This window comes from Dromiciops gliroides, chromosome 6 (assembly GCF_019393635.1).
Source record: "Dromiciops gliroides isolate mDroGli1 chromosome 6, mDroGli1.pri, whole genome shotgun sequence".
Classification (NCBI taxonomy): Eukaryota; Metazoa; Chordata; class Mammalia; order Microbiotheria; family Microbiotheriidae; genus Dromiciops; species Dromiciops gliroides.
Window position 1 is genome coordinate 110,616,150 of NC_057866.1, and position 24,072 is coordinate 110,640,221.

Here is a 24,072-nt window from a genome sequence, read left to right on the forward strand (position 1 = left end):
ATGGATTTCTTTTTTTAAAAAATTAAGTTCATTGTGACTGAAAATCTATCTATGCTTCCCCGGACAGTGCAGCAGGAATCTGCAAAGAGGAGAAGGTTAGGGACACAGTCGATGAGTGTGAGCACAAACCAGCCTTTTAAAATGAACCCTGATAGCAATCTTCTACCAAACTCTGAAACACAAATGCAGAGGAGAATCTATAAATAGCAAAACAAATATAATGACTAGTCTGCAGTCTCTCACTTCTGTATCATTTCCTGCCAATGATCCTTTCTGATGCATACTACTTTTTACGAAATTATTCCATTTTGGGGTTTTGTTTGTAGTGTTCATTAGGTATAGTAGACATTGTAAAATATCAGAGCTGAAAGGGTCTTTAGAGATTACCTAGTCCAACCTTCTTGTTTTACAGAAGAGGAAACGGGCCCTCAAAGAATAAGCAATTTGCCTCAAATCACACAGCCAGCTAGTGGCAAAGAAAAGACTAGAATTTAAGTTCACTTATTCCTAACTTGGAGCATTTTTTCCACTATACTCAAACAAAACCCTGCTTACAAATATGATGGAAGAGTAAGATAGGCAAATTATCCCTATTTGCTGATGACATGATGGTGTACTTTAAAAAATCCTAAGAAATTGAGCAAAGTTGTAGACTACAAAATAAACTCATAAAAATCAACAGTATTTCTACATGATAAAATCTAAAAGGGAATAATAGGGAAATCCTACTTAAAATAATCATAAAATACATAAAATATTAGAAGATCAATCTACCAAAACATACAAAATATTGTATGGACCCAATTACAAAGTGCTCCTTAAAGAAATAAAAAACATTTAAAATAGCTGGAGAAATATTAGGTGCTGATGGCTGGGCTGTTGAGACAAAATAAATGACAATACTACCAAAGTTAATTTATTGTTTTGATACTATACCAATCAAACCATCAAAGGGACACTTTACGGAATTTTATAAAATAAAAACAAAATTCATTTGGAAAAACAAGAGATCAAGAACATCAGAGGGAATAATGAAAAAAGGTAGTCATGAATGAAGAATAGCACTTCTAGTCTTCAAACTCTATTATGAAGTAACATTCATCAAAACTATTTGGTATTGGTTAAAAAACAGAGAAGAAGGGGGCAGCTAGGTGGTGCAGTGGATTAAGCACGGGCCCTGGATTTAGGAGGACCTGAGTTCAAATCTGACCTCAGACACTTGACACTTACTAGCCATGTGACCCTAGGAAAGTCACTTAACCCTCACTGCCCTGCCAAAAAAAAAGAGAGAGAGAGAGACAGAGAGAGATTGAGAGAGAGAGAAGAAAATCAATATAACGGAGTAGACAAGGGAGAACCAGAAACAATGGAACACAATAACCCAGTGTTCAATAAACCCCAAAACATAAATTATTTATAAATTCCCTATTTGGTGTAAAAAAAAAAAACCTTCTGGGAAAACTAGAAAGCAATATGGCAAAAATTTGGTTTAGGCCCATATCTTAAGCCATGTTCCATAATAAATTCAAAATAGCTACATAACCTTAGTATTAAAGAGTATAGCATTAAAAAATTAGAAAAGATCACACATCTTTCACAACTATGAGTTGGAGATGTAGTCTTAAAAAAACAAAAATGAAGAAACAAAAACAAAAACTGTCCAGTAAATTACAAAAAATGAAATAGATAATTTTGATTACTTTTGATAATTTGCTTAAAATTAAGAAGCTTTGATACAAACAAAATTAATAAATTGAGGTTAAGAAGGGAAGTGGGCAAATGGGGAAAAAAATCTTTGTATCAAATTTCTCAGATAAGGCTTTGGTAATCCAAGATACATAGACAACAGATATAAACTCACAGATATAAGACCAAAAAAACTTGGGGCGGCTAGGTGGCGCAGTGGATAAAGTACCGGCCCTGGATTCAGGAGTACCTGAGTTCAAATCCGGCCTCAGACACTTGACACTTACTAGCTGTGTGACCCTGGGCAAGTCACTTAACCCCCATTGCCCCGCAAAAAAAAAAAAAAAAAAACTTATACACTTATCCAATAGATAAGTGATCAAGGAGAGAGAGAGATGAATACAGACAGAAAGACACACATAGACTGAAAACAGCATTTATTAAGCACTTCCTATGTGTCACACTTTCGTATCCACCCCACCCTCCCCCTGCCCCATTCCAATTGAGAGCCTTGCCTCATATTTTACTAAAAATATTTAGGCCTTTGCAAAGAGCTCCCCCTTCTCCTGTCCTTTATCTCTCACATCACTCTCAAGTTTTCTGCCACTATCTCCTCCTTTACCCTATTTCCCATGAGGAGGTACCTTTTTTCCTTGCCAGGGCAAGCATGCACAAGTGATCCCATGCCATCCTGTCTTCTTTAGCAGATGCCCCCGTCCATCCCCACTTTCTCACTAATATATAGTCACTTCTTGTCTATTGACTACAAACATGCTCAGGTCTCTCTAATCCTCAAAAAAACGTTCACTTAATTCATCTGCAATTATCCTGCTGCTGCTGGTGGTTGTTCAATTGTGTCCAACTCTTCATGACCCCTTCTGGGGTTTTCTTGGCAAAGATACTGGCTTGACATTTCCTTCTCCAGCTCATTTTACAGATGAGGAACCAAGGCAACAAGAGTTAAATGATTTGCCCAGGGTTACACAGCTAGTAAGTGTCTAAAGCAGAATTTGAACTCAGGAGGATGAGTCTTCTGGATTCCAAACTCAGTGCTCTAGCTACTGCACCAACTAGCTGCCCCAATTATCCTAGGGCAGGCCCTCATTACCTAATACCTGGATGACCACCTTTAGCTTAGTCTCCCTACCCCCAGTGTCTCCTCATTACAATCCATTCTCCACTCAGCTGTCAAATTGATCTTTCTAAAATGCAAGTCTGACCATATCATCTCCCCATTCAATAAAATACAGTGGGTTTCTATCATACCCAGCATCAAATATAAAATCTTCTGTTTGTCTTTCAAAGTATTATATATCCCCCAACTAATTTATTCTATTAATTTCATTTATATACAGGGGAAAAAATTAAAAACCTGGATAGCTTTATAAGAAAGAAAAATTGGTACACAATGAAATAACCAAAGGCTGGCTCAAGTTCAAATTATATTGTAATCATCCATGAGGTATGGTAGACCAGCTTGAATTAAAAAGCAACTCACTTTAGTTAGATGTCCCTTGAGGTGAGGGATGGGGGAGAGAAAAGGGGCTGATGATGGATAAGCAACCACCTGATAAATAAAGGCCATCTTTGAAAGTATATAAGGGGCAGCTAGGTGGCGCAGTGGATAGAGCACCGGCCCTGGAGTCAGGAGTACCTGAGTTCAAATCCGGCCTCAGACACTTAACACTTACTAGCTGTGTGACCCTGGGCAAGTCACTTAACCCCAATTGCCTCACTAAAAAAAAAAAAAGTACATAAGAATCACTCTGTATACTCCTTGAAAGTTTCTGAGGAGGGGCAGCTAGATGGCACAGTGGATAGAGCACCAGCCCTGGAGTCAGGAGTACCTGAGTTCAAATCCGGCCTCAGACATTTAACACTTACTAGCTGTGTGACCCTGGGCAAGTCACTTAACCCCAATTGCCTCACTAAAAAAAGAATGAAAGTTTCTGAGGCCTGAAGAATAGGTGTTCAGACCAACCAGGATTGTGTATAACCGAGTCTGCCTTTGCGGGGAAGAAGGCCATGAGAAGCCACACGCTCCATGTAGCCTCCATATCACTGCTATTATCCCCACTGAGAGTCAAACGGATACTTTAATCCAAACTTTGTGAATGTGTGCCTCATGGAGCCAGAGAAAAGGACAGATTGCAATATCCACCCATATCGTGTCATGTCCAGTTCTCTTCTCATTACTGAAATATAGTTGAATTAAAATACTGATGATGAATCATGCCTCCCACCTCTTGGCAGAGAAGTGGAGGTGCAGAATGAGACATATCTTCTTATACATGCCCAGTGTGTTGATCTGTTTTGCTTGACTGTTTATTTGTTTCAAGGGAGAGCTTCTATTTGGGGAGTAGAGCAGAGATGAATTAGTAGGTAGTAACAAAAATAGTGGGGAAAGCATCACTAAAAGATTTTTAATGCAAAAAAATAAAAAATATATAGAATGAAGCACAAATAGTTTAATTGTTACTACCTCATTAAACTTCATATATATGATTTATATATACATATACATACATATTTCTTACACATATAAAATATTTCTTCTTTTAAGAAAACTGTAACAAGCCATTTTATGCAATCTTCTGTGCTCATTATATTTTGAAATGGTTGTATTTGATCATGATCCTCAAGTTTATAATAAAAATATAAACTTATAAAAAAAAGTATTATATAACCTGGCCCCTTTCTACCTTCCCAGTCTTCTTATATCTACTTCCCCTCCACATGCTGGACAATTCAGTGACACAAGCCACCTTCCTGTTTCTCAAACAAAACACTCCATCTCCCTATTTTGCAGCCCTTTTTTATACCAAGAAGAATGATAATTGCATTGGAAACAAGTAATAGGGAGTTAATACCTAAGATAAATAAGGTGATAATATGTGAACACCTAGATACCCCAGAGGAATTTAAGTAACCTAGCCCAGATGAACTATATCCTTTAGTACTGAAAGAATTAGCAGCTGTTATTCCTGAGCCACTGTCAGTGATATTTGATAAATCATGGAAAATGGGAAAGATGGCACAAGATTGGAGAAGGGCAAATATTCCAATTTTCAAATAAAAAAAGGAAAGGAAACAGAGATCATAAGCATTATTAAGCCAGTGAGCTTGACTTCAATTCCTAAAAAAAAAAAAAAAAATCTAGAAGGGATCACTAAAGAGCTAGCAGATGAACATTTAAAAGGGCCAGCATGGCTTCATCAAGGACGTGTGATGCCAGACTAAACTCATTTCCTTTTCTGACAGGACTATAAACTAAGAGATGAAGAGAATGCTATGACAATAATTTACCAAGATTTCAAGAAAGCTTCTGATAAAGTTTTTCAGGCTTTTTTAATGAAGAAGGTGGAGAGATGTGGACTGGATGACACAGTAGATGGACTCAGTGCTAGATGGTTGGTTCAGTGAAAAGTAGGAAGGCTCCAGGAATCTGGGCTTGGTCCTGCACTGTTTGACCTTTTTATATTTAGTGACTTGGATAAAAGCAGAAACAGCATGCTAATCAGATTTTCAGAGCACACAAAGGCAGGACAGATAGCTAAAACACTGAATAACAGCATCTAAAAGGATCATGACAGGCAGAGAGCATTAAAGTGAATCTAGTACCACAGAATTCAATAGGGATAAATGTAAAGTCTTACATATTAAAATAAAAATAAATCTAACAAGTACAAGATAAGGAAGGCATTATTAGACAGAAGTTCTAAAAAACATATGGGGGTTCTAGTGGATTGATGTAAGGCTTATAATGAATCAGCAGTGGTTATGGTAGCCAAAAAGCTACCATTATCTTCAGCTGCATTAATCTGTCTCAACAAACATTTAATAAGCACCTACTCTGGGGTCAATGAGTCAACCAGTATTTATTAAGTACCTACTGTGTGAAAGACTGCACTAATCAATATACAAAGGAAGGCCAAAAAAAATCCTACTTGCATGTAGCCCCCAGTCTAATGGGGGACTCCCCATGCAAAAACATGCAAACCATCATGTAGAAAGAAGCCATACAGAATAAATTGGAGACAGAGTGAAGGCATAAGCATTAAGAAGGATTGGGATTTTAAAAAAAAGGATTGGGATAAGTTTATTGCTTTAGCACACCTAACATGATTTTTACAGGACACTTTCTTATATTCATAATCTGTTGCCTGACCTTGCTTCCATCTTCTGACGTGTCACTTCTTTGCACAAAAAATATTCAGTGGCTCCCTACTATTTACCAAGAAAAGCTAAAAAATACTTTGTCTGGCATTTAAGGCCATCCACAATCTGGTACCATCCTATCTTTTTGAGATAGTTTCATATTACTCCCTGTAGTGCACTCTATGTTTTAGTCAAACTAGTCTACTTTCTATTCCCCACACCGAACATTCCATCCCCCAACTGTGTGCCTTTGCATGGCTTATCCCCCAAGTCTGGAATGTTCTCCCTCCTCACCTTTGCCATTTGGAACCCTCAGCTCCTTTCAAAGCTTAAGTCATGTTCTCCTTCTTCGAGACTCCTTTCCAGACCCTCTAGTTGTTAGCACTCTCACCATATATGTATATATGTTGTACTTACTTATCTATACTTTGTAACCCCAGTAGAGTGGAAGCTACTTGAGGGCAAGCATTCTATTTTGCTATCAAAATGTCATTTTGTTTGATAAAGGCATATCCACTTTAAAAAAATATGAACTGCCCCCCCCAGATTCTTTAATGCATTTAAAATTTTATTCTAATTCCATTCTGTTTGATTCACACATGTAACTTTCATAATTCCCTTTCCTTATTTTTCCTATCTTAAATTAGCTAGTGCTTTAAGAAGAGGTCTCAGTGGAATATACTTTATCCTCACTAGTATAAAAAAGCAGTAGAACTGAAGGCAACAGTTAACTGCTGTCACCTTTTCCTCTACTTCCCTCCACATCTGTCTTCCACCCTTTGCTATTTTTATCTTTGCCTCTGTCACAACTAGAATGGAGAAGCAAGGCTCTCTAACCCACTCCTCTCAGTGCACCTGATGAAAACCCAACCCAGATTATACTTCATAAACTGGAGTTGCAACAGTTGCCTGGTCAATTGGACTAATGTAAACCCCACATTAGAAACTTGAAAAGAAAATATATTCCAAATATAAACAAGTGATTAAAGTTGCAAATAATCTCCCTCCATCTCCTACATTCACAAAAACATTAATTTCAGCATGAATATATAGTGTTAACTCTAGATGAGTCATACAACAGAACTGAAAATTTAATAAACATGACTGAAAATTGCAAAGATTAATAAAGGTTGCCAAGGGTAGTGCTGGACCATGACCCAAATGTTCACTTAGTTATTCCTCATTTAATGCTTTATTATTCTTCCATAATTTTAATTCAGTTAAAGAAACCTGATTCCAGTGCCTTCTCACTGCCAGGCATTGTGCTAGGTACAGTAGGCCTAGGATATGAAGATGAAGCCAACATTTTTCTTCCTCGTTTCATTATCTCCTCCAAAAAAACTGGGTTTGTGGTTGAAAATGGACAATTTCATGCCATTCTTGTGTTTTTTTTCCTAGATTCGTTTTGGGCCCCACTTAAAATAAAGTACAACTCCCCTCCCCCAGTTTATCATATGGCCACAAATCTCCTCCTAAAGTCACAGATATTCCCCATTTTAAAGTGGAAATACTTTAGTACTTATTTTAATGAATTTGTGATCTCACCAATGTGAGTGTTCCTTCCAACAATACAGATCAAAACCCCTCCATCCCTGCCCATCCTGTGAGATTCTTCCATGTCTTCTGGTAAATCTGTGCAGGGGGGGTGTACTCAACATGTTGGTCCTAAAGAGGATATTTGTGTGTAGACCAGTTAAATAGAGACCAGCCTGTTTTTCATGGTTATATCTGTCGCTGATGACATCTTTAATGCCACTCCTCCTGGGTAATTATTTGAAATATGTTGCAGTCTGATTATGCCCACCATGAACCAAGCCATTGCTCCTCGATTTTAATTCTTTGGATACTCAGCTTTATAGCATCACCAGAACAATAATGTGAAAATATCAGGGAGAATCTTCAAGCTTTTCCTTTTAATCTGATTAACCTCTTTATAATTATCCCCAAACTGAGGAAACATGCCTAATTCTGATAGAATTTCCCCACTTATTTCTTACATTTTGCTACTATAGATTCTTTCTACCATAAGACCTTCTAATCTCATTTCCCTGAAAGGCTTCCAAGAACAAATGTATTGTACTGTCCTGTCTGTCTTTCTACACTTCCTCAATCCACTCCCCCCCCCCAAAAAAACAACAACAACAAAAAAAAACAAACCCTAAAGTAAAAGCTTCACAAAGCAAGAAGAAAAGCTGTCAGAAGTCTCAGCCCGTGAGTCAGATGATTTTTAATATGTTCTGAGGAAAACTCCATATGTATATAAGTATATAATTTTTTTAGAGTTTTGCCAAATGCTGTTTCATATTGAATCAGGGACTGGATTTCTGAGTCTGTCCCAAATTGTCATTGCTTAGAAAAGATCACACATTCTAGTTCTGAATAAGAAGCCCACTGCTGCCCTCTTGAAAAAGAAAGGCGATATAACCTTTCTAAGTCATGAAAAGCTGCAGAGCAAGAAAAACAGAAAACAACCTTTGTACTTGAAAGAATTTGAGAAAGTTCATATTTAAAGGCAGCCTACAGAAAACAACTTAATAATCAGTTCGATTTGACAAGCATTTATGAAGTGCCTACTATATACAAAGCACTTGTGGTAGGGATTTAAAGAGTATGCTACATTTACTGTAATTCTCTTCAAAATTCCAAAAAGCAAGAATGAGAAATTTCAGAGTGGAAAATAAAATTTTCCCTTGGATAATTTCTCTTCCAAAGTCTTATTGAAAGATTTTTAAAAGCACAATTCTATGTAGTGAGCTAGCTTCCTGTGTGCCCTCAAGATTGTAGGAATAACCCAGAAGGATAAAGAGGTTTTGGTTTTTTCCTAAGGCTATCAGCATGAGCCCCCATCCGATATATTCCACCAGTATCACTTACCAGTCAGTATATTCTCCATATCATTTAACCAGTTAATATCAATGACCTGCCAAGAATCAAATTACAGAAAGTTCCTCCTGAATGGGGTATACTCTTCCCTCTACACTTCAGTCCCTGGAGAAGGTGGGCTCCAGCTTAAATGAGAGCTACAAACATTCTTACTAGCATTGAGTTCACTTCTGGATCAGTCATTACCTTAATTACAGGACCCAGATGTTGGACCAATCCACTTCAGACTGGGGTGAGCAGGCCATTCTTCAGCTATAGTTTCTCGTTCATCTCAACTATCAGCAAAGTCAGCTACATAATCCAGTTCTTCACTCAAAAGCCTCCAGAGAAAGAGAATGGGAGTTCCTCTATTGCAACTTTTAGTTCAGCAACCAATGAAGAAGATTTTCTTCACCACACAGAAAGCAGACAGAAAATAATCACAGAATCATGGGGCCCTCATATCATCATACATTTCCAGAAGAGGTTCACCAAATCTCCCATTAGGCCAAATGCCCCTACATACTCAGAAGTCCTGACCCCCATCAGCTGATCCCCTATTACTTATGGATATCTTACCTCCCACCTAAACAAATTCCAGTACTGCTTCCAGTCACCACCCAGATTTCTATCAATTAACAAATATTCACTAAATATCTCTTTATTATGGGCAGAAGACTGTGGGGTATATAAAGAAGTATAAAACAGTCCTAGTTCTAGTCATCCTAGAATCTTACAGTTTAGGTGGAAAGAAGAAACAGAGACAAACATAGATATGCCAACGTCACAGATCTTCCCCATTTTAAAATGAAAATACTTTAGTACTTATTTTAACGAATCTGTGATCTCATCAATTTGAATATTCCTCCCTACAATACAGATAAAACCCCTTTATCTCTGCCTATCCAATGAAATTCTTGTCCATGTCTTCTGGTAAATCTGTGCAGGGGGATGGCTTGGTCACCATGAAGGCACAGTGCTATTCTTTATCTGTTTCTGTTGATTTCCATTCTTTCCTGCTTTTAGGTGAATCAATATAGGAGACAAACATGAAAAGTTAAACCATAGCAAAGACAATAATGTGGGATGGAAATTTGGGGTCAAATTGATCGTGAGTTGTCCCAAAAGAATTACGGGACTCAGTGACTCAGTTTCCCAAGTTTTATCACAAAACTGTGAGTGACCACAGGGAAAGAGCCAGAATATTGGAAATGTATCTCTCTAATAAGGAAAGGAAAGACAGTTATATTTATAGTATAGATAAATTGATTATCATTCTCATTATAATAATCTCCACCTTGGGGTGGTACAAGGGAGGGCCTGTCCTCATTATAATATTCTCTACCTAGGGGTGTTTCAGGGGAGGGCTTATCCTAATTTGGAGTTCCTGGGGTCCTAAGCCAACCCCCAAGGCGGGTACCTTTTTTAGTGGAGGTGTGTTTTTGGGGTTTACATGTCAGGTGAATCTGGGGACAAATTTGGCCTTTTCTGCACATGTCTCTTTCTGTTTCCCATGGCTAGTTTCAAAATATCTTCATTTTTCTTTAGAATTTCTATAGCCTTGTCATTTTAGTCTAAGGTCATCATGGCTTCTCTCCCTCTGTTCCCCTTATGGAGACTGATTTCTGTGGGTAGAAGAACCTAGTATTAGTTATCTATTAACTGGGGTCTGACTCCCTTTTAGAGCTAATATCTGAATTAGAGCTTGGGTCTTAGCATTTTGCCTCCTATATCATTCCCCCCTTTTCATATACCCCGGGAAAAAGGACAAAGATCATCTCTTCTGTTATTGCTTCCTGCTGAGTGGGGGTGAAGTAGGGTCCCACAGGGGGTTTATGAATTGAGGGAGATATAGGAACCAGTGTTACAAATGCAAGAACCACAACACAAAACACAAATGATTTACAAACAGACCAAGGGACAACAGGGACCCTAATACAGAATAAATCTAAGAGTTCCATGAAAAACTGGACAAAGCAAACAGTTGTGAACAGAGGTGTTCTGAACCATACAGACTCCGCCTCAGTCCATGACCACATTTGCCAGAGAGTTAAAGCACTCTTCCAATTCTTGTAACCCTAATGCAGTAGAGTTAGAAACTTATTCCATTACCAAAGTTAAATTTGTAAGCATAGCTTCATGCTCAAGTTACCCCACAAAAGGAATAGTGAAGGAAGCAGTTTTTTCAGAGCCACCAAAGAAAATTATCCCAGGTTCCTCTTCTGATTTTAGTATTAGAAGAGGCAATAGCATTCTTATTCTATAATCCAAAAAGCCCAAGATAGCATGGGTTTAAGCAGTTGGTAGTTAACACCAAAGGCTTATAATCTCCTCCTTGGTTTAGGAAGGGGAAATACCTTTGGGGCAAAATAGAGTGCAAGGGGACCAGGGCTAGGGTTGATCAATGAATGGACCTGGCAACTAATCTAGCAGCAAGGTTTGCTCTGTGATTCCCTTGTACTATGTAGTTGGTAGCTTGGTGCCCTTGGCAGTACATAACAGAGATCTGACTGGGCAGATCTATGGTAAAACCTAAAATACATAACTATGTTTCCTAGTTACCATCCTCCCTCTCATCTGCAATGGGGAGGAATTTCACTTTCTTCTAAACCAGAAAGATACCCAGTTAATTTAACCTTATCATTCTACCATGTAAGCATTAGCAGGCAGATGACAAACCTAAATATTAATATACCTTGTTGTTTGACATATCAAGTAACCATACATTTAAACTGAAAACAGTAAGACTGTACATACTTGCGTTGTGCTCATTTCTTCTACTGACTACTTGCTCTGATTATAGAAATCTGCTATAGAAGAAAAAGCAGGGACATGATTATAAGGCCAGGATAAAACATCCTTAGCTGTTTGATTTCAGGTAAAAGTTACAAGTGACCACCAGTAATATAGTACTAGCCAAATTTAGGAATAGCCAGGTGGGGAAAACATTTCCTATTCAATAGGGACACAATGAGCCAGAAGGAGCCTACCTCGGATTGAGTCCGAAATTGTACTCTCAGCTTTTTCCCAGATACCTCCACCTGTAAGCAGTACATTCCCTCTTGTGGCATTGATTTGTGGCATTCTCTCCAATACTTGGATTACTGGCTTAACCATCCAAACAATTATACCTGAATTCAAAACTCAAAACAATATAAATTACTGTCCCCAAAATATTTTATCTTAAATAGCAAACCTCTACTCTCATGAAATTGCAATGAGCAAAAAAAAGATTTACCAGGACACACCACACATGTTACTTGGTTTTTCCTTCCTTCTTCCCAGGTTTAAACTTTATCCTGGTGTAAAGATCAATCATTAGAAATTACTTCTATACAATAAGCAGCCTTATAAATACTCAGCAAAACCATTCCTTGTAACCATATTTTTTCTGGCAAGTTTACAAATTTTAAAAAAGTCTAGAAGGCCTTTTTCTGTGTAATGATTTACCAGCTTCCAATGCTTTCCGTTGTCTTAGAGGAAACAACTACTATACCTATTTTTGTTAAAACCATCAATTGCTTTTCCAATTTTAACACAATTACAAATTTAACACAATTTTAACACATATACATCAATTTAAAAATAACATTAAAACTTTAACAATACTCTTTGGTGTCTTCCAGAATTCACAAACCTTGAAATGGCAGGTGAACACTTAAAGTGACAGTGTACCTTAAATATACTACCCCCCCCCCCTTTTTTTCTCAAGATTCCAAATTCTTTGAACAGTCAGTACAAAATGGCACAGCTTTCTTTCTATCTGTTTTTACCAATAATTTAAAATACTCTGGCCAGTGTAACGATTGGAATAACGCCACCTGCTGGATACTTACTGTAGAGGAGTTCTGCCCATGAAGGGAAGGTCTTTGAGGGCAAGACCAGGAGTCAGGAAGTGACGCGGGCTAGTGGGAGGAGGAAGGAAGAGACTGGCGCTCAGTCTCGCTCTCTCTTTCCTGAGGACGCTGGCGGAGAAGGGAGCTAGAAATGTGCTCTCCCTTTAATAGATAGGAATCTAGGCCTTTCTCTCTCTCTTTACCAAATTCTTATTCTCCTTAATAAATGCTTAAAAGTCTAACTCTTGCTAAAGCTTATAATTTATTGGCGACCACTCATTAGATATTTTAGACAGACTAGCTAGAATTTTAGCCGTTAACAGATGGCTGACCACGAAGAGAAAAGCTAACCCTCAGTCTTCTTCTGATCTGCTGGTTGGGTAAGAAATTTCCCCTCCCTCTCCCTTTAACTGCTAAGTACTGGTGTACTGGCTGTGTTTTTCCTTTGAATTTTTTCGAATGGACCTTTTAAACTCCCTAATTATCCTATTTTTGATTTTAGTCTGTTTAACCAGACAAATGGGAGATAAGATCATGTTAATGCTTTGTTTTTGTGGATTTTCTATTTTTCTTTTTCTTTTTGTTAAAAGAGCCAGCAATTTACTCACACAAGGAAATATCTCTCCCTCTCCCAACCATGCTTTTTCAGAGAAACCTGAAGAGATTCCTGCAGCTTTTCCCAATTCTAACACTAATTGTTGCTCTAATTTTGCATGCCTGGAGGCAATGACCCACCCTCTAGAAGCTTTTAATTCCCTAGCACCTGGAGGCAAAGTGGGGGAAGAGGAATCCAGGCCTGAGTTCAAAATCAAGTCTGATTCAAATTGTGCTGGTCCCTCCCCTCCTCTCCAGACCCCACCCTCTACTCCTCCTATGGCCAAGCCCATAGCTTCCCCTGCCTGGGAAGTCCAGAGATCTGATGCGCATGCTCAACTTTTTCTACCTGCATTTGCAGCTTCAGGCTCAGCCCTTTCCCAGCCTGGCTGTGCTTCTGAGACAACCTTAGAAAGCCCTTTAAATTCCAGATATGCTTGTTTTGTTCATAATTTTGCTAACCTGCTTTTGTCTTTAATTAGTAATCTTATAAAGCATTTGTATGGTGAAAAGACTGACAGACAATATAGAGGGGTTAAAGAAGAAAAACTTAAGCTGAATAAGAATGACAATCATCACCATAGTTCAAGACTCTGCTTCTTTTGCCATGGAAGGGTACATATTTTACAGAAATGTAGAAGTAAGCAGCAAGGTATTGATATGAGTATTGGGGATTTTAGATATCGGAATCAAAAGTGTTCTGAATTCACTCAGAGTAATAATGTCAGTTCAGAGGTTACATAGGATTTCTATGCCATTACATATACATTTTGAAATTAATGGTATGGGTTTATTTTCATAGAGATTTTCATGCTTTTGAGATTGGGTCTTATACTTAGTTTCTAAAACAAGGAGAATATCTGTAAAAGTTTTTTATAGTCATGTGATCAAGTTTATATTTTATAATACTCTTATTAATATTAAGTTCATATTCATTTAGATTTCCCTAGTTTGAATTTCATTGTCTTTTATTGTTCCATGTGTATTTTTTTTCTATTTATTCATCTCTAATTTTGAAACATTGCAAGATGGTTTTGATTTCATAATACAATGTTAATTCTAGGAGTATTGTGCTCCCATATTCTGAGTTATTTGTTTTTGTTATTTTTCTCAACTGATTATTTGATCAAACTCTTTAAAGCATTTCCCTGGCAAATTGGTTGCCATGGCAAGTGTAAATTGATTCTAGAAGTATTATTTTTGATAAGCATATTCCAAAAAAAAAAAAAAAGAGGGGAACATTTGTAAAAGTTTTCTTTGGGATTGTGTTGTGCTTTAACTTGTATTTAAATATGTTCAGATTTTTCAAAAAGTAATTGTATACTAAGTTTAAAAAAAAGGGGTATTATTTGAAATTGTTGCATAATTATATATTGTGTTCTGAGTCAAGATGTATTCACATTTTTTGCAATCATTTATTATCCTCAATTTTAAATCCCTATGAGACTTGGATTATGGGAACTTATCATTTAAGACATTAATTGCCTTTATTCTGAGTTATCAGATGCCAGTTGGCCAAGATGCCATCCAATCACAAGAGGAATACATGCAAGAGCAGACACTGAACTGTCACATGAGGGGAGACATGCATGAAGTCAAGGTATGGTCAAGGGAACGGCTTTTGACAAATGTTGAGGTTGGATTCTCTTGGTTTAATATTTTATTTTATTTTTCCCCACAATATTGTACAGATGGCTGGAAGTATTGATCCCACCCATCTCACTTCTACACCTGGCTTCTATGCTCCCTCCTATATGCCTGATGCCATGGACCATCTTAATCCCATGGATCTGATTAAGTCTGACTCAGTTTCCTCCAATATGTTCGGTGGCATGGACGTATATTCCATCCACCTATTTTAAGCCTGGCATACTGTATGAGCAGTACATATTGCTCAAGTGTGGGAATGCTCATATCCCATCATTTCTCTGTTCTTTTATGGTAACCCCCATAATTATCTCAGGTGTCATGATAAATACAGTGTTGAATTTGGCCTTGACACCTGTTACCAATTATATTAGATTTTTTAATTTCTCATAATGGCATGAGGATAATTAGGCAGATGATGCAAAAAGTGATGAAACAAAGATAAAAAAATTATTTTTAAAAATTAATATCGCAGCAATTGTCTTCTCAATTACTCTCCATAAGGGGGGACTATAATAATAATGTAATTTTAAAGAATGGTTCAATTTTTGTTTTATTGTATGTTTCACATGTTAACAACTAAGATTCTGTATTCCCTTAGACATGTTTTTGAGAACTTTCATTGTTTGATTTGATTATTGACAAAGCTATTTTAAAGTTGTATTAAGCTCAATTTTGTAGGAAATTTCCTGGCTGATTACCAGTATCCACACATCAACCCCTGAAAAGACTTCCATTCCACGACTACACCTAGAGGATATCTGAGAAAAGACTTTCAGAGACTTTAAATGAACAGTTTTGATTTGTTGTTTTTGTTGTTTTTTTTCTCTTTCTGTTATAATATACACCATCTGTAACATGTATTCTCTGCAGAGGCCCTCCCTTTGCAAGACTAATGTCAAAGCGTCGGTTCATGAGGACAAAAAAAACGCCCCTCTGGACAAAACTTTCCTCTCTTCCTTTTCTATATTGTTGTTCACATATTATTAGTTAGCAATAGTTATCATATTGTTTTTACTGTTCCGTCAAGGAAACATTTTGTTTCTTGAGGAACAACAGGGGGGACTGTAACGATTGGAATAACGCCACCTGCTGGATACTTACTGTAGAGGAGTTCTGCCCATGAAGGGAAGGTCTTTGAGGGCAAGACCAGGAGTCAGGAAGTGACGCGGGCTAGTGGGAGGAGGAAGGAAGAGACTGGCGCTCAGTCTCGCTCTCTCTTTCCTGAGGACGCTGGCGGAGAAGGGAGCTAGAAATGTGCTCTCCCTTTAATAGATAGGAATCTAGGCCTTTCTCTCTCTCTTTACCAAATTCTTATTCTCCTTAATAAATGCTTAAAAGTCTAACTCTTGCTAAAGCTTATAATTTATTGGCGACCACTCATTAGATATTTTAGACAGACTAGCTAGAATTTTAGCCGTTAACACCAGTTTCTTAAGATTTTCTAAACATTCTCTCTCTCACCCACCACTCCACTCTGGTGCTGTGCAGCCAGACAGCCAGCACCTGAGAAGGAGGGGGTGGGGGGAGAAAGCAACAGCGTAAGTCACGCTTCACTAACTTTGAAACTTTTATACATTACAACTAGTTCCTGATTTTTAACCATTCCACTACAAAAGATTTCAAAGTAGCAGCATTTTCAAACCAGCTTTTACAAGGTTCATCTAAGGCTATGAATGCCTGGCAAAGAAGTTACATCTCAATTCCAAATTTAAACTCTTAAGTAGACACATACCTGTACAGATATCCAGAAGTCACAGGCACATAAGTACAAAATGAAAGATAAGGGAAGAGTACTAGGGGTTAGAATGGTCAGCCAAGTCTTCCTTAAAAAGTAGAATGCAAATTGGGTCTTAAAGAATGGAGATTTGGGGTAAATGGAGAGGATACAGGAGAATATTCTAGGCTGAAAGACGAATTTAAATAAGGAGTATGGCTTGTGATTTAACATTACAGTGCTCTCTGCCTTCCTCATAAGAATTAAACAAAGCCAGGGAAAAGGAAGTGCTTTCAAAAAGATAAAATGATGTAAAAATGAAAGAAATCATTAGCAACATAGAGAAGTATAGATAGATGACCCCTGGGTAAGGAAGACCTGGATTCAGGTCTCATCTGATGGGGTCCTTCACACTGGCTGTGTGACCCTAGGCAATTCCCTTAACCTCTCAGTACCCCCCCAGGCAACTAACTCCCTAAATCTTAGAGCAGTTATAGATCCACTTTAACGGGGAAACTTTCTGACTGGGAGCTCCCTACAGCAATGAAAGTAACTGATCAGGTTCAAAAAGAAAAAAACACTTGGTAAATCTGGTCCTCAGTTTCCTCATCTATAAAATGGGGATAATAAATATATGTGCACTCCACTTCCAAGAGTTATTATAAGGAAAGCACTTTGTAAACTAAAGTTCTAAAGAAATGTGAATTGTTGTTAATGTGTGCTAAGAATATTGGCCTTTGATGTCAAGCCATGGTGCTGTATGTCAATTTGTCACTCATTTAGCAGATGAACAGAATTCTTTTTCATGGAACATTAATGAAACTAATAAATGTACAAAGAATGTGTATAGTCAATCTGTTTTAATGATACATTCATCAGAGAAGCATCGATGTTTGACCCTTAAATTTGTTCATAATAAGCATCTCTTTGGAAGTTCCAAATGGGTCCCCATTTTTCTACAGAAAGTGACCTTTTGGTCATGAGACAGCACATACAATGCAATAGAAAGAGCCTTCTATTGGCTCTTTCTGGATGTTGACTTAAATCTGTTAAGGGCTAAAATTCTAGCTAAACTGTCTAAAATATCTAATGAGTAGTCGCCAATAAATTATAAGCTTTAGCAAGAGTTAGACTTTTAAGAATTTATTAAGGAGAATAAGAATTTGGTAAAGAGAGAGAAAAAGGCCTAGATTCCTATCTATTAAAGGGAGAGCACATTTCTAGCTCCGCTCTCCACCAGAGTCCCCAGGAAAGAGAGCGAGACCGAGCGCCAGTCTCTTCCTTCCTCCTCCCACTAGTCCGTGTCACTTCCTGATGCCAAAGAAAAGACTCCTGGTCTTGCCCTCAAAGACCTTCGCTTCATGGGCAGAACTCTTCTACAGTAAGTCTCCAGCAGGTGGCGTCATTCCAATCGTTACAAATCAAGACTAAGCTCTGACACTAGCTGGGATCCTAGGCAAGTTCATCTTTTTAAACTTATCCATAAAACAGGGATACCATCTTGTAGTACCTGCTTTACAGCTTATCTTTAAGATGAGAGGTAATGTTTATGCTACCTAACTCACAACATTATGAGGAAAGGGCTTTGTAAACTTTAAATGACTAGGGATGTAGTGTGAGTTTCTCTCCACTGACATTTTGTCAGCTCCTGGAGAGCAGGTGTTTCACTTTCTTTGTCTTTGTACCCCAGTACTAGATAGTTCCTAGCATAAAATGGGATCCAAAGATTGGACCTTTCATTGGCATAAGGCATTCCCAATTAAGGAAAACTCTAGCAATGCAGGTTGGCACCTTCCTCGAAGTTTTATAATCTTAGAAAGTGGCATAGAGCAAAGAGAGCTTGGGTGATTTGCCCAGGGTCACACAGCCAGTATGAGTCAAAAGTGGGACTTGGACCCAAACTGCCCTGTCTCCAAAGCCAGCCTTCTATTGTCTCCAACAGCTGGCAGCTAATAAATGCTTGTTGGTGGATTAAGTTCAAGCTGTGGGTGTGGTGCTGACACAGCACAAATCATTCTAACAATTTGTGCTTGTTTCCTCTTTTGTAAAATGTGAATAATACATTACCTACAGTCACAGGGTTATTGTGAAAAAAATGATTTGTAAATTTTAATATGCTAACATAAAAGTCAGTATTTATTACAGTGAGGCACAACTGTGAAGTACTGGGACTAATCATTTAAGTGTTGCCGTTTGTTCAAAGCAATCACCCTTAGAAGTACACACTCAGGGGCAGCTAGGTGGTGCAGTGGATAGAGCACCAGCCCTGGAGTCAGGAGTACCTGAGTTCAAATCCTGCCTCAGACACTTAACACTTACTAGCTGTGTGACCCTGGGCAAGTCACTTAACCCTCATTGCCTCACTAAAAAAAAAAGAAGTACACACTTACTCTGGGTGGTGTTGCCATTGTTCACATTTCTGGACTCCCCTTTGAAAAGGCTCCAGGAGCAAGTCCAGGCCATCCCTCGACTACCCCCAAATCAGAAACATTTCTGTATTACCTTTTATTTTGGAACAAAAGTCGTTTTATTCCATTTCCTCACTTGCCTTTATTGACTATATATGTCTTTGAATGACTTTTTTTCTCTTTCTAAAAACCAAACACATTCTTATGAGGAAGATTGGAGCAACAGATGATATTCTGGAAGTGGAGTCAGAAATGGTGTAAACTCTGACAGCAAGGTAGAGTGGTGCTTTTAAAAAGCTCTGTATTTGGAGTCAGAGGAGGTGGGTTCAAATTCGAATTCTGTTATTTACTACTTGGTGGCACAGTGGATATAGCCCTGGGTCTGGAGTCAGAACAGACTGGTGTTCAAACCCAGCTTCAGACACTAACTTAGCTGTATGAGCCTGGACAAGTTATTTAACCGATGTTTACCTCAGTTTACCCATCTGTAAAATAGGGATAATAATAGTATCTCCCTCCCAGGGTTGTTGTGAGGATCAAACAAAATGATAATTGTAAAGTTTTTAGTGCAGTGCCTGACAATAACATAAAAGGCAGCTATTATGGTTATTACTACCTGCAAGGCCATGGGCCACTTAACTTCTGAACTCTGCTAATTTACCTGGAAAATGGGAAAGTTGGACTGGATGACCTCGAAGGTCCCTTCAATATTTAAACCTGTGGCTCTGAGCCTCCTAACAGGACTACTCTGAAGGGGTCAAAGTTCAGGTAAGTATTGGCTTTTAAAAAATCTTCACTCCACCACCGGATGTCTGAAAGCGCAGATTGATGATTTAGGCAGGATAATAGTTAATAGCTAATGTAGCGCTTTGTTTGCAGAGCACTCTACTTACCCCACTCTGCGAATATTAATCCCCATTTTAGCAGTGAGGGAGTAAAGGCATAGGGCGCTTAAGGGGGCGTGTCAACATTGGCACAGCAACATCGGGTGGGCTTTAGTAAGTTACAGCGGGCCATGGCTCGGGAAGGCGGGCTCTCATTTTCAGGTAGGCAGCACAGACCCCGGATCTCGAGCTGGGAAGGGCCTGGGGCTGCCTTTAGTCCAGTCGCCTCATTTTGCAGAAGAGGAAACTGAGGCCCAGAAGGCGCTGGGGTCCGCCCAGAGTCACCACGGTCGGAGCTCTGACTCCAAATGCGGGACTCTTCCTTCCTCCTGCATCGCGACTGGGCTCGTTCGCGTGCCGAAGCCCCTTCTTCTTCTCGGAGACTAGAGGGCGGTCAATTCAGCGTGCATTTATTAAGCGCCTAGGGCAGGGCAGCTTAAACAGAGCCGAGCCCGGGGCCCTGTAGAGGTTGCCATACCAGAGTTCACCGAGAAACGCCTCCAAGACCCTCCCAGGAGGGGGTCACTAAAACCTGCCAGCAGCCAGGAGCAGAGCCGAGTCTACGACCGTCTCCGCCCTCAACTCCACCCCTCTCCGCGTCCTGCAGAGGGTGAGGCGGAAGGGAGGTAACCGCAGCCTTGAGGTGGGGCCCTTAGACCGCCCCCGCCCCGTAGCCGCATGCGCAGCAGCCCTTCCCCGCCCTTCGTTCCGCCCCTTTCCAGGGAAAGGAAGTGACGTATATTCTAACATCCCTCTTCTTTGCTCTTCTCGCGACACTTGCTGTGCAGCTTCCTTTTCTCTTTTGCAGTGCGTGCGACATGGTAGGTAACTGTGGCGGGGTCTCCGGGCCTGACCAACCTAGCCTGGCCGGGCCCGCCGGCGTGCTCGCGGGCGGGATGGCAGGGAGCCAGACCTCTGGCTCCTTCTCTTTCCCTCTTCTCCTTTCTCGGGGTCCCAGGGCCAGCGCCCGGGAGCGGCCACGCGACCCGGAGGCCATTAGGGAGGCGGCGCGGGCCTGAGCCCAGGGCGCACGGGGCCAGACAGCTCGGGGGTCCCCGCACGCGCCGCCTTCCGCTCCCTGACGTCCCGATTCTTTCTCCCCGCAGCCTTCCCGACTAAGGAAGACGCGGAAGCTCCGTGGGCACGTCAGCCACGGCCATGGGCGTATCGGTGAGTGATCGCCGGCGGGAAGGGCCACGCGGCGGGAGGGGGAGCCTGGCCCCGGGCCTGTGGTCGGTAATTCGGGATTCTTTCCCTCCAGGCAAGCACCGGAAGCACCCCGGAGGTCGCGGAAATGCAGGAGGGTTGCACCATCACCGCATCAACTTCGACAAATAGTAAGCGTTTTTTTCCTTGCTGGCGGCCAACAGATGTTTCAGTTCTGGTCTAAGACTAACATTTATAGAGCCCCTGCTGTGTGGTGGGGGAGGGATATAATAGCCAAACAGTTAACTGGGATCGAAGTAGTGTTTATCGATAAGTGCAATAGAGTCTTAGACTAAACTTGTGGACCTTAACAAAAGACTCATACCTACAGGGAAATGGTGCAATGACGAAGTAGATTTGCTGAAACCGAGACTTAGAGTCACATCTAGGCATTGCTTGTTGTCGTGGTGTGCTAAAGTACTCGAAGAGTAACAGCTAACTCTATTCACTGGCTGGTCATCTCGTGATCCATTCAGTCACCGGGTTAGGAATATTTATACAGTGTTGAAAATCCCGATATGCAATGGTTTTGGTTTAAATGGGTGTTTAGTAGTTTACCTGCGGGTCCCACAGCCAGTGAATGTCTGGAGGTGCGTTTGAACTTTTTTAACTTCCTGGCTCTGGAGCCCAGCCTCTGGAGTGAATGATCGCTTTTTATTGAGGAAATGGCATTTGCCATTGTAGATTTAGATTTAAAATCATTGTAACCATAGCCGAGTTACTTCCTATCTTTGTCTCAATTTTCCTGTCTTTAAAATAGGGTTGGACTCTGGTCTTTTTAAGGACCTTCGTGGCCCATACATTTTTGTTTACCTGTAAAATCTGTCATGTTTTGAATTGCATCAAATAAAATGAGGTTGTCTTTCCTGGACAGCTTTTGGCAATTAGGAATAGGCAGCTGACTCCAGGCGTGACAGTAAATGATGCTGGTTTCTTTTCATCAGTCACCCAGGTTACTTCGGGAAAGTGGGTATGAGGCATTACCACTTGAAGAAGAACCAAAACTACTGCCCAACCGTCAACCTTGATAAGCTGTGGACACTGGTCAGTGAGCAGACCAGGATTAATGCTGCCAAAAGCAAGGAAGGGCTTGCCCCTATCATTGATGTTGTGCGGTCGGTAAGTGAGCTAAACTTTCATTTGGCCCACCTGTATCCTCAAGCTTCAGATTTGTAAGCTCCTGAAGCAGGAGATAGATAGAATCATTGTCTTTATTTAGCCTTTCCATATAACCTGGTGACCATGTTTGCTAGCCAATTTCTCCATTTTACCCACAAGCCTGTCCTTTATCTTTGACCCGAGACTAGAGTCACATCCTGACAATAACTGTTGTCTTGGTGTGCTAGAGTCCTCGGAGAATATCTTCTGACCTTTATTCACTGGCTTCGGCATCTGGTGCCACAGTCAGTCACCGGGTCAGTTACATTGTTTTGGGTTTACTTCACAGACTAGTGGGACTGTGTAACCAAAAAAATGGTAGCACTAAATATTTTGATTGTAAATGGGTTGTAGAACATAATGGTTCTCATTTAAACTTTTCTCCCTCAACTTTTTAGGGGTACTACAAAGTCCTAGGAAAAGGGAAACTCCCTAAGCAGCCAGTCATCGTGAAGGCAAAATTCTTCAGCAGAAGAGCAGAGGAAAAGATTAAGGGTGTTGGTGGAGCTTGTGTCCTTGTGGCATAAAACCAATGTTATCAAATAAAACAAATGTCTTTATTAAACATCCTGGGTTGTTTTGCCCCTTGAAATTGCTCGAATTTGAATGTATATGGGTTGGGAGATTTGTAAAGCATAGCTATTATTCCTGATTCTTCACTATCCATTAAAAAGATGACTACAAAGTTTCCAAAGACATGGGTACTAGCTTGTGGGAGGAGATTACATGGTTGCACTATGAATGTGACCCGGTGTGGGGGGGTCTTTTTTATAGTTAACTTTTACCCCTTGTGTCTGTAATGTGTGGATCCACATAGGCTAGTTACTGAGTCTTGCGTGGGTTTATTAAAAAACAATAGAAAATGCCATGGTTCTATATATTTCCTCCAACCTGAAACGGCTACTGGAATAAATGATCTCAGTTAAGTCCCTACCAAGTGCTAGGCACTGGAGATTAAAAAGCAAAGATAGTCCTTCCCTGCCATCAGGCTCTTAGAAGGGATTCCTAGAGGCACTGATGAGGGAGAACATGAGGTAGCACAGACTGAGGGTAAAGAAGGGGTTATTCAGGGAGCCGCCAGTGAAGCAGTGGGGCTGGATTCTGACTTAAGTAGAGGGTAGGAAGTGTAAAAAAAACAGTAGGCAGGGGCCAGGCTATAATGACCAGTTTGTATTTGATTCCAGAGATAATAGGACTCCACTGGTGTTGGGACACAGCTGCATAGTCAGACTTGCTCTTTAGAAAAATCACTTTGTAACAGTATGAAGAATGAGCCAGTCAAGGAGAAACTGGCAAGGAGGCCTACCAGGAAACTAATACATCTAGGTTAAAGGTGATGGAGGACCAGAAAGAAGGTGGTGGTTGAGTGAGTACAGGAGGGATGCAGCGGCCAAAAGGATAACACCAGGTTGCAAATAACTGGAAAAATTGTATCCACAACAGCAATAGGGGAAGTTTTTAAATTGTATAGGTTTAGGGCTAAAAGATAATGAATTGTTTTGTGATGCCTATGAGGCATCCAGTTTTAAAAGTTAATAAGGCAGTTTGAAATGTGGGAACTGGACTTCTGATGAGGTTAGGAAATATAAACCTAGGGGTTACCTGCATAGAAAAAACAGTAATAACTACCATTTGTATAGTACATTTAAAGAGAAGTTTCAGTGTCAGTTCAATGGTGAGGTTAGGAGCTGGATTTGAGAGGGTTTGGAAGGCAATTCCTGTTAGTCCTGATATATTCAGGTGGTTTAATAGGGATGGAGGCACATATAGCACAAGTTAGCAGGAATAAGATGTGAATTTTTTAAGGCTAAGGAATATTTGGACATGATTATATAGGGGAAAGGGGGAAAATGTACCTGGATAAGATTAAAAATATATACAGGGGTTGTCATAGGTAAGGACTTGGCGACAAGTAG

At 39.9% G+C, this 24,072-nt stretch overlaps 2 protein-coding genes and 2 non-coding genes across 4 annotated transcripts in view; 3 read left to right on the forward strand and 1 right to left on the reverse strand.

Moving 5' to 3' along the window:
- Positions 1 to 19,966, reverse strand: part of TRIM66 (tripartite motif containing 66) — a 127,682-nt gene extending 107,716 nt beyond the window's left edge. The window contains exons 1-2 of the mRNA XM_043972397.1: positions 19,802 to 19,966; positions 8,914 to 9,047 (exon numbers count right to left, since the gene is read on the reverse strand). The gene's annotated coding sequence lies outside the window, so the exon portion shown is untranslated. The remainder of the gene's footprint in view (positions 1 to 8,913; positions 9,048 to 19,801) is intronic.
- Positions 19,924 to 22,721, forward strand: RPL27A (ribosomal protein L27a). Its single transcript, XM_043972250.1, has 7 exons — positions 19,924 to 19,954; positions 20,332 to 20,402; positions 20,467 to 20,613; positions 20,899 to 20,962; positions 21,054 to 21,129; positions 21,943 to 22,117; positions 22,555 to 22,721. Exons 1-7 carry the CDS (start codon positions 19,924 to 19,926, stop codon positions 22,681 to 22,683), a joined length of 693 nt encoding a protein of 230 aa, XP_043828185.1. The 3' UTR covers positions 22,684 to 22,721.
- Positions 21,364 to 21,494, forward strand: LOC122733152. Its single transcript, XR_006353745.1, has one exon. It is a non-coding gene; the product is annotated as a small nucleolar RNA SNORA3/SNORA45 family (small nucleolar RNA).
- LOC122733151 lies at positions 22,295 to 22,426 on the forward strand. The gene has a single exon (XR_006353744.1). It is a non-coding gene; the product is annotated as a small nucleolar RNA SNORA3/SNORA45 family (small nucleolar RNA).
- Positions 22,722 to 24,072: the final 1,351 nt, after the last annotated feature.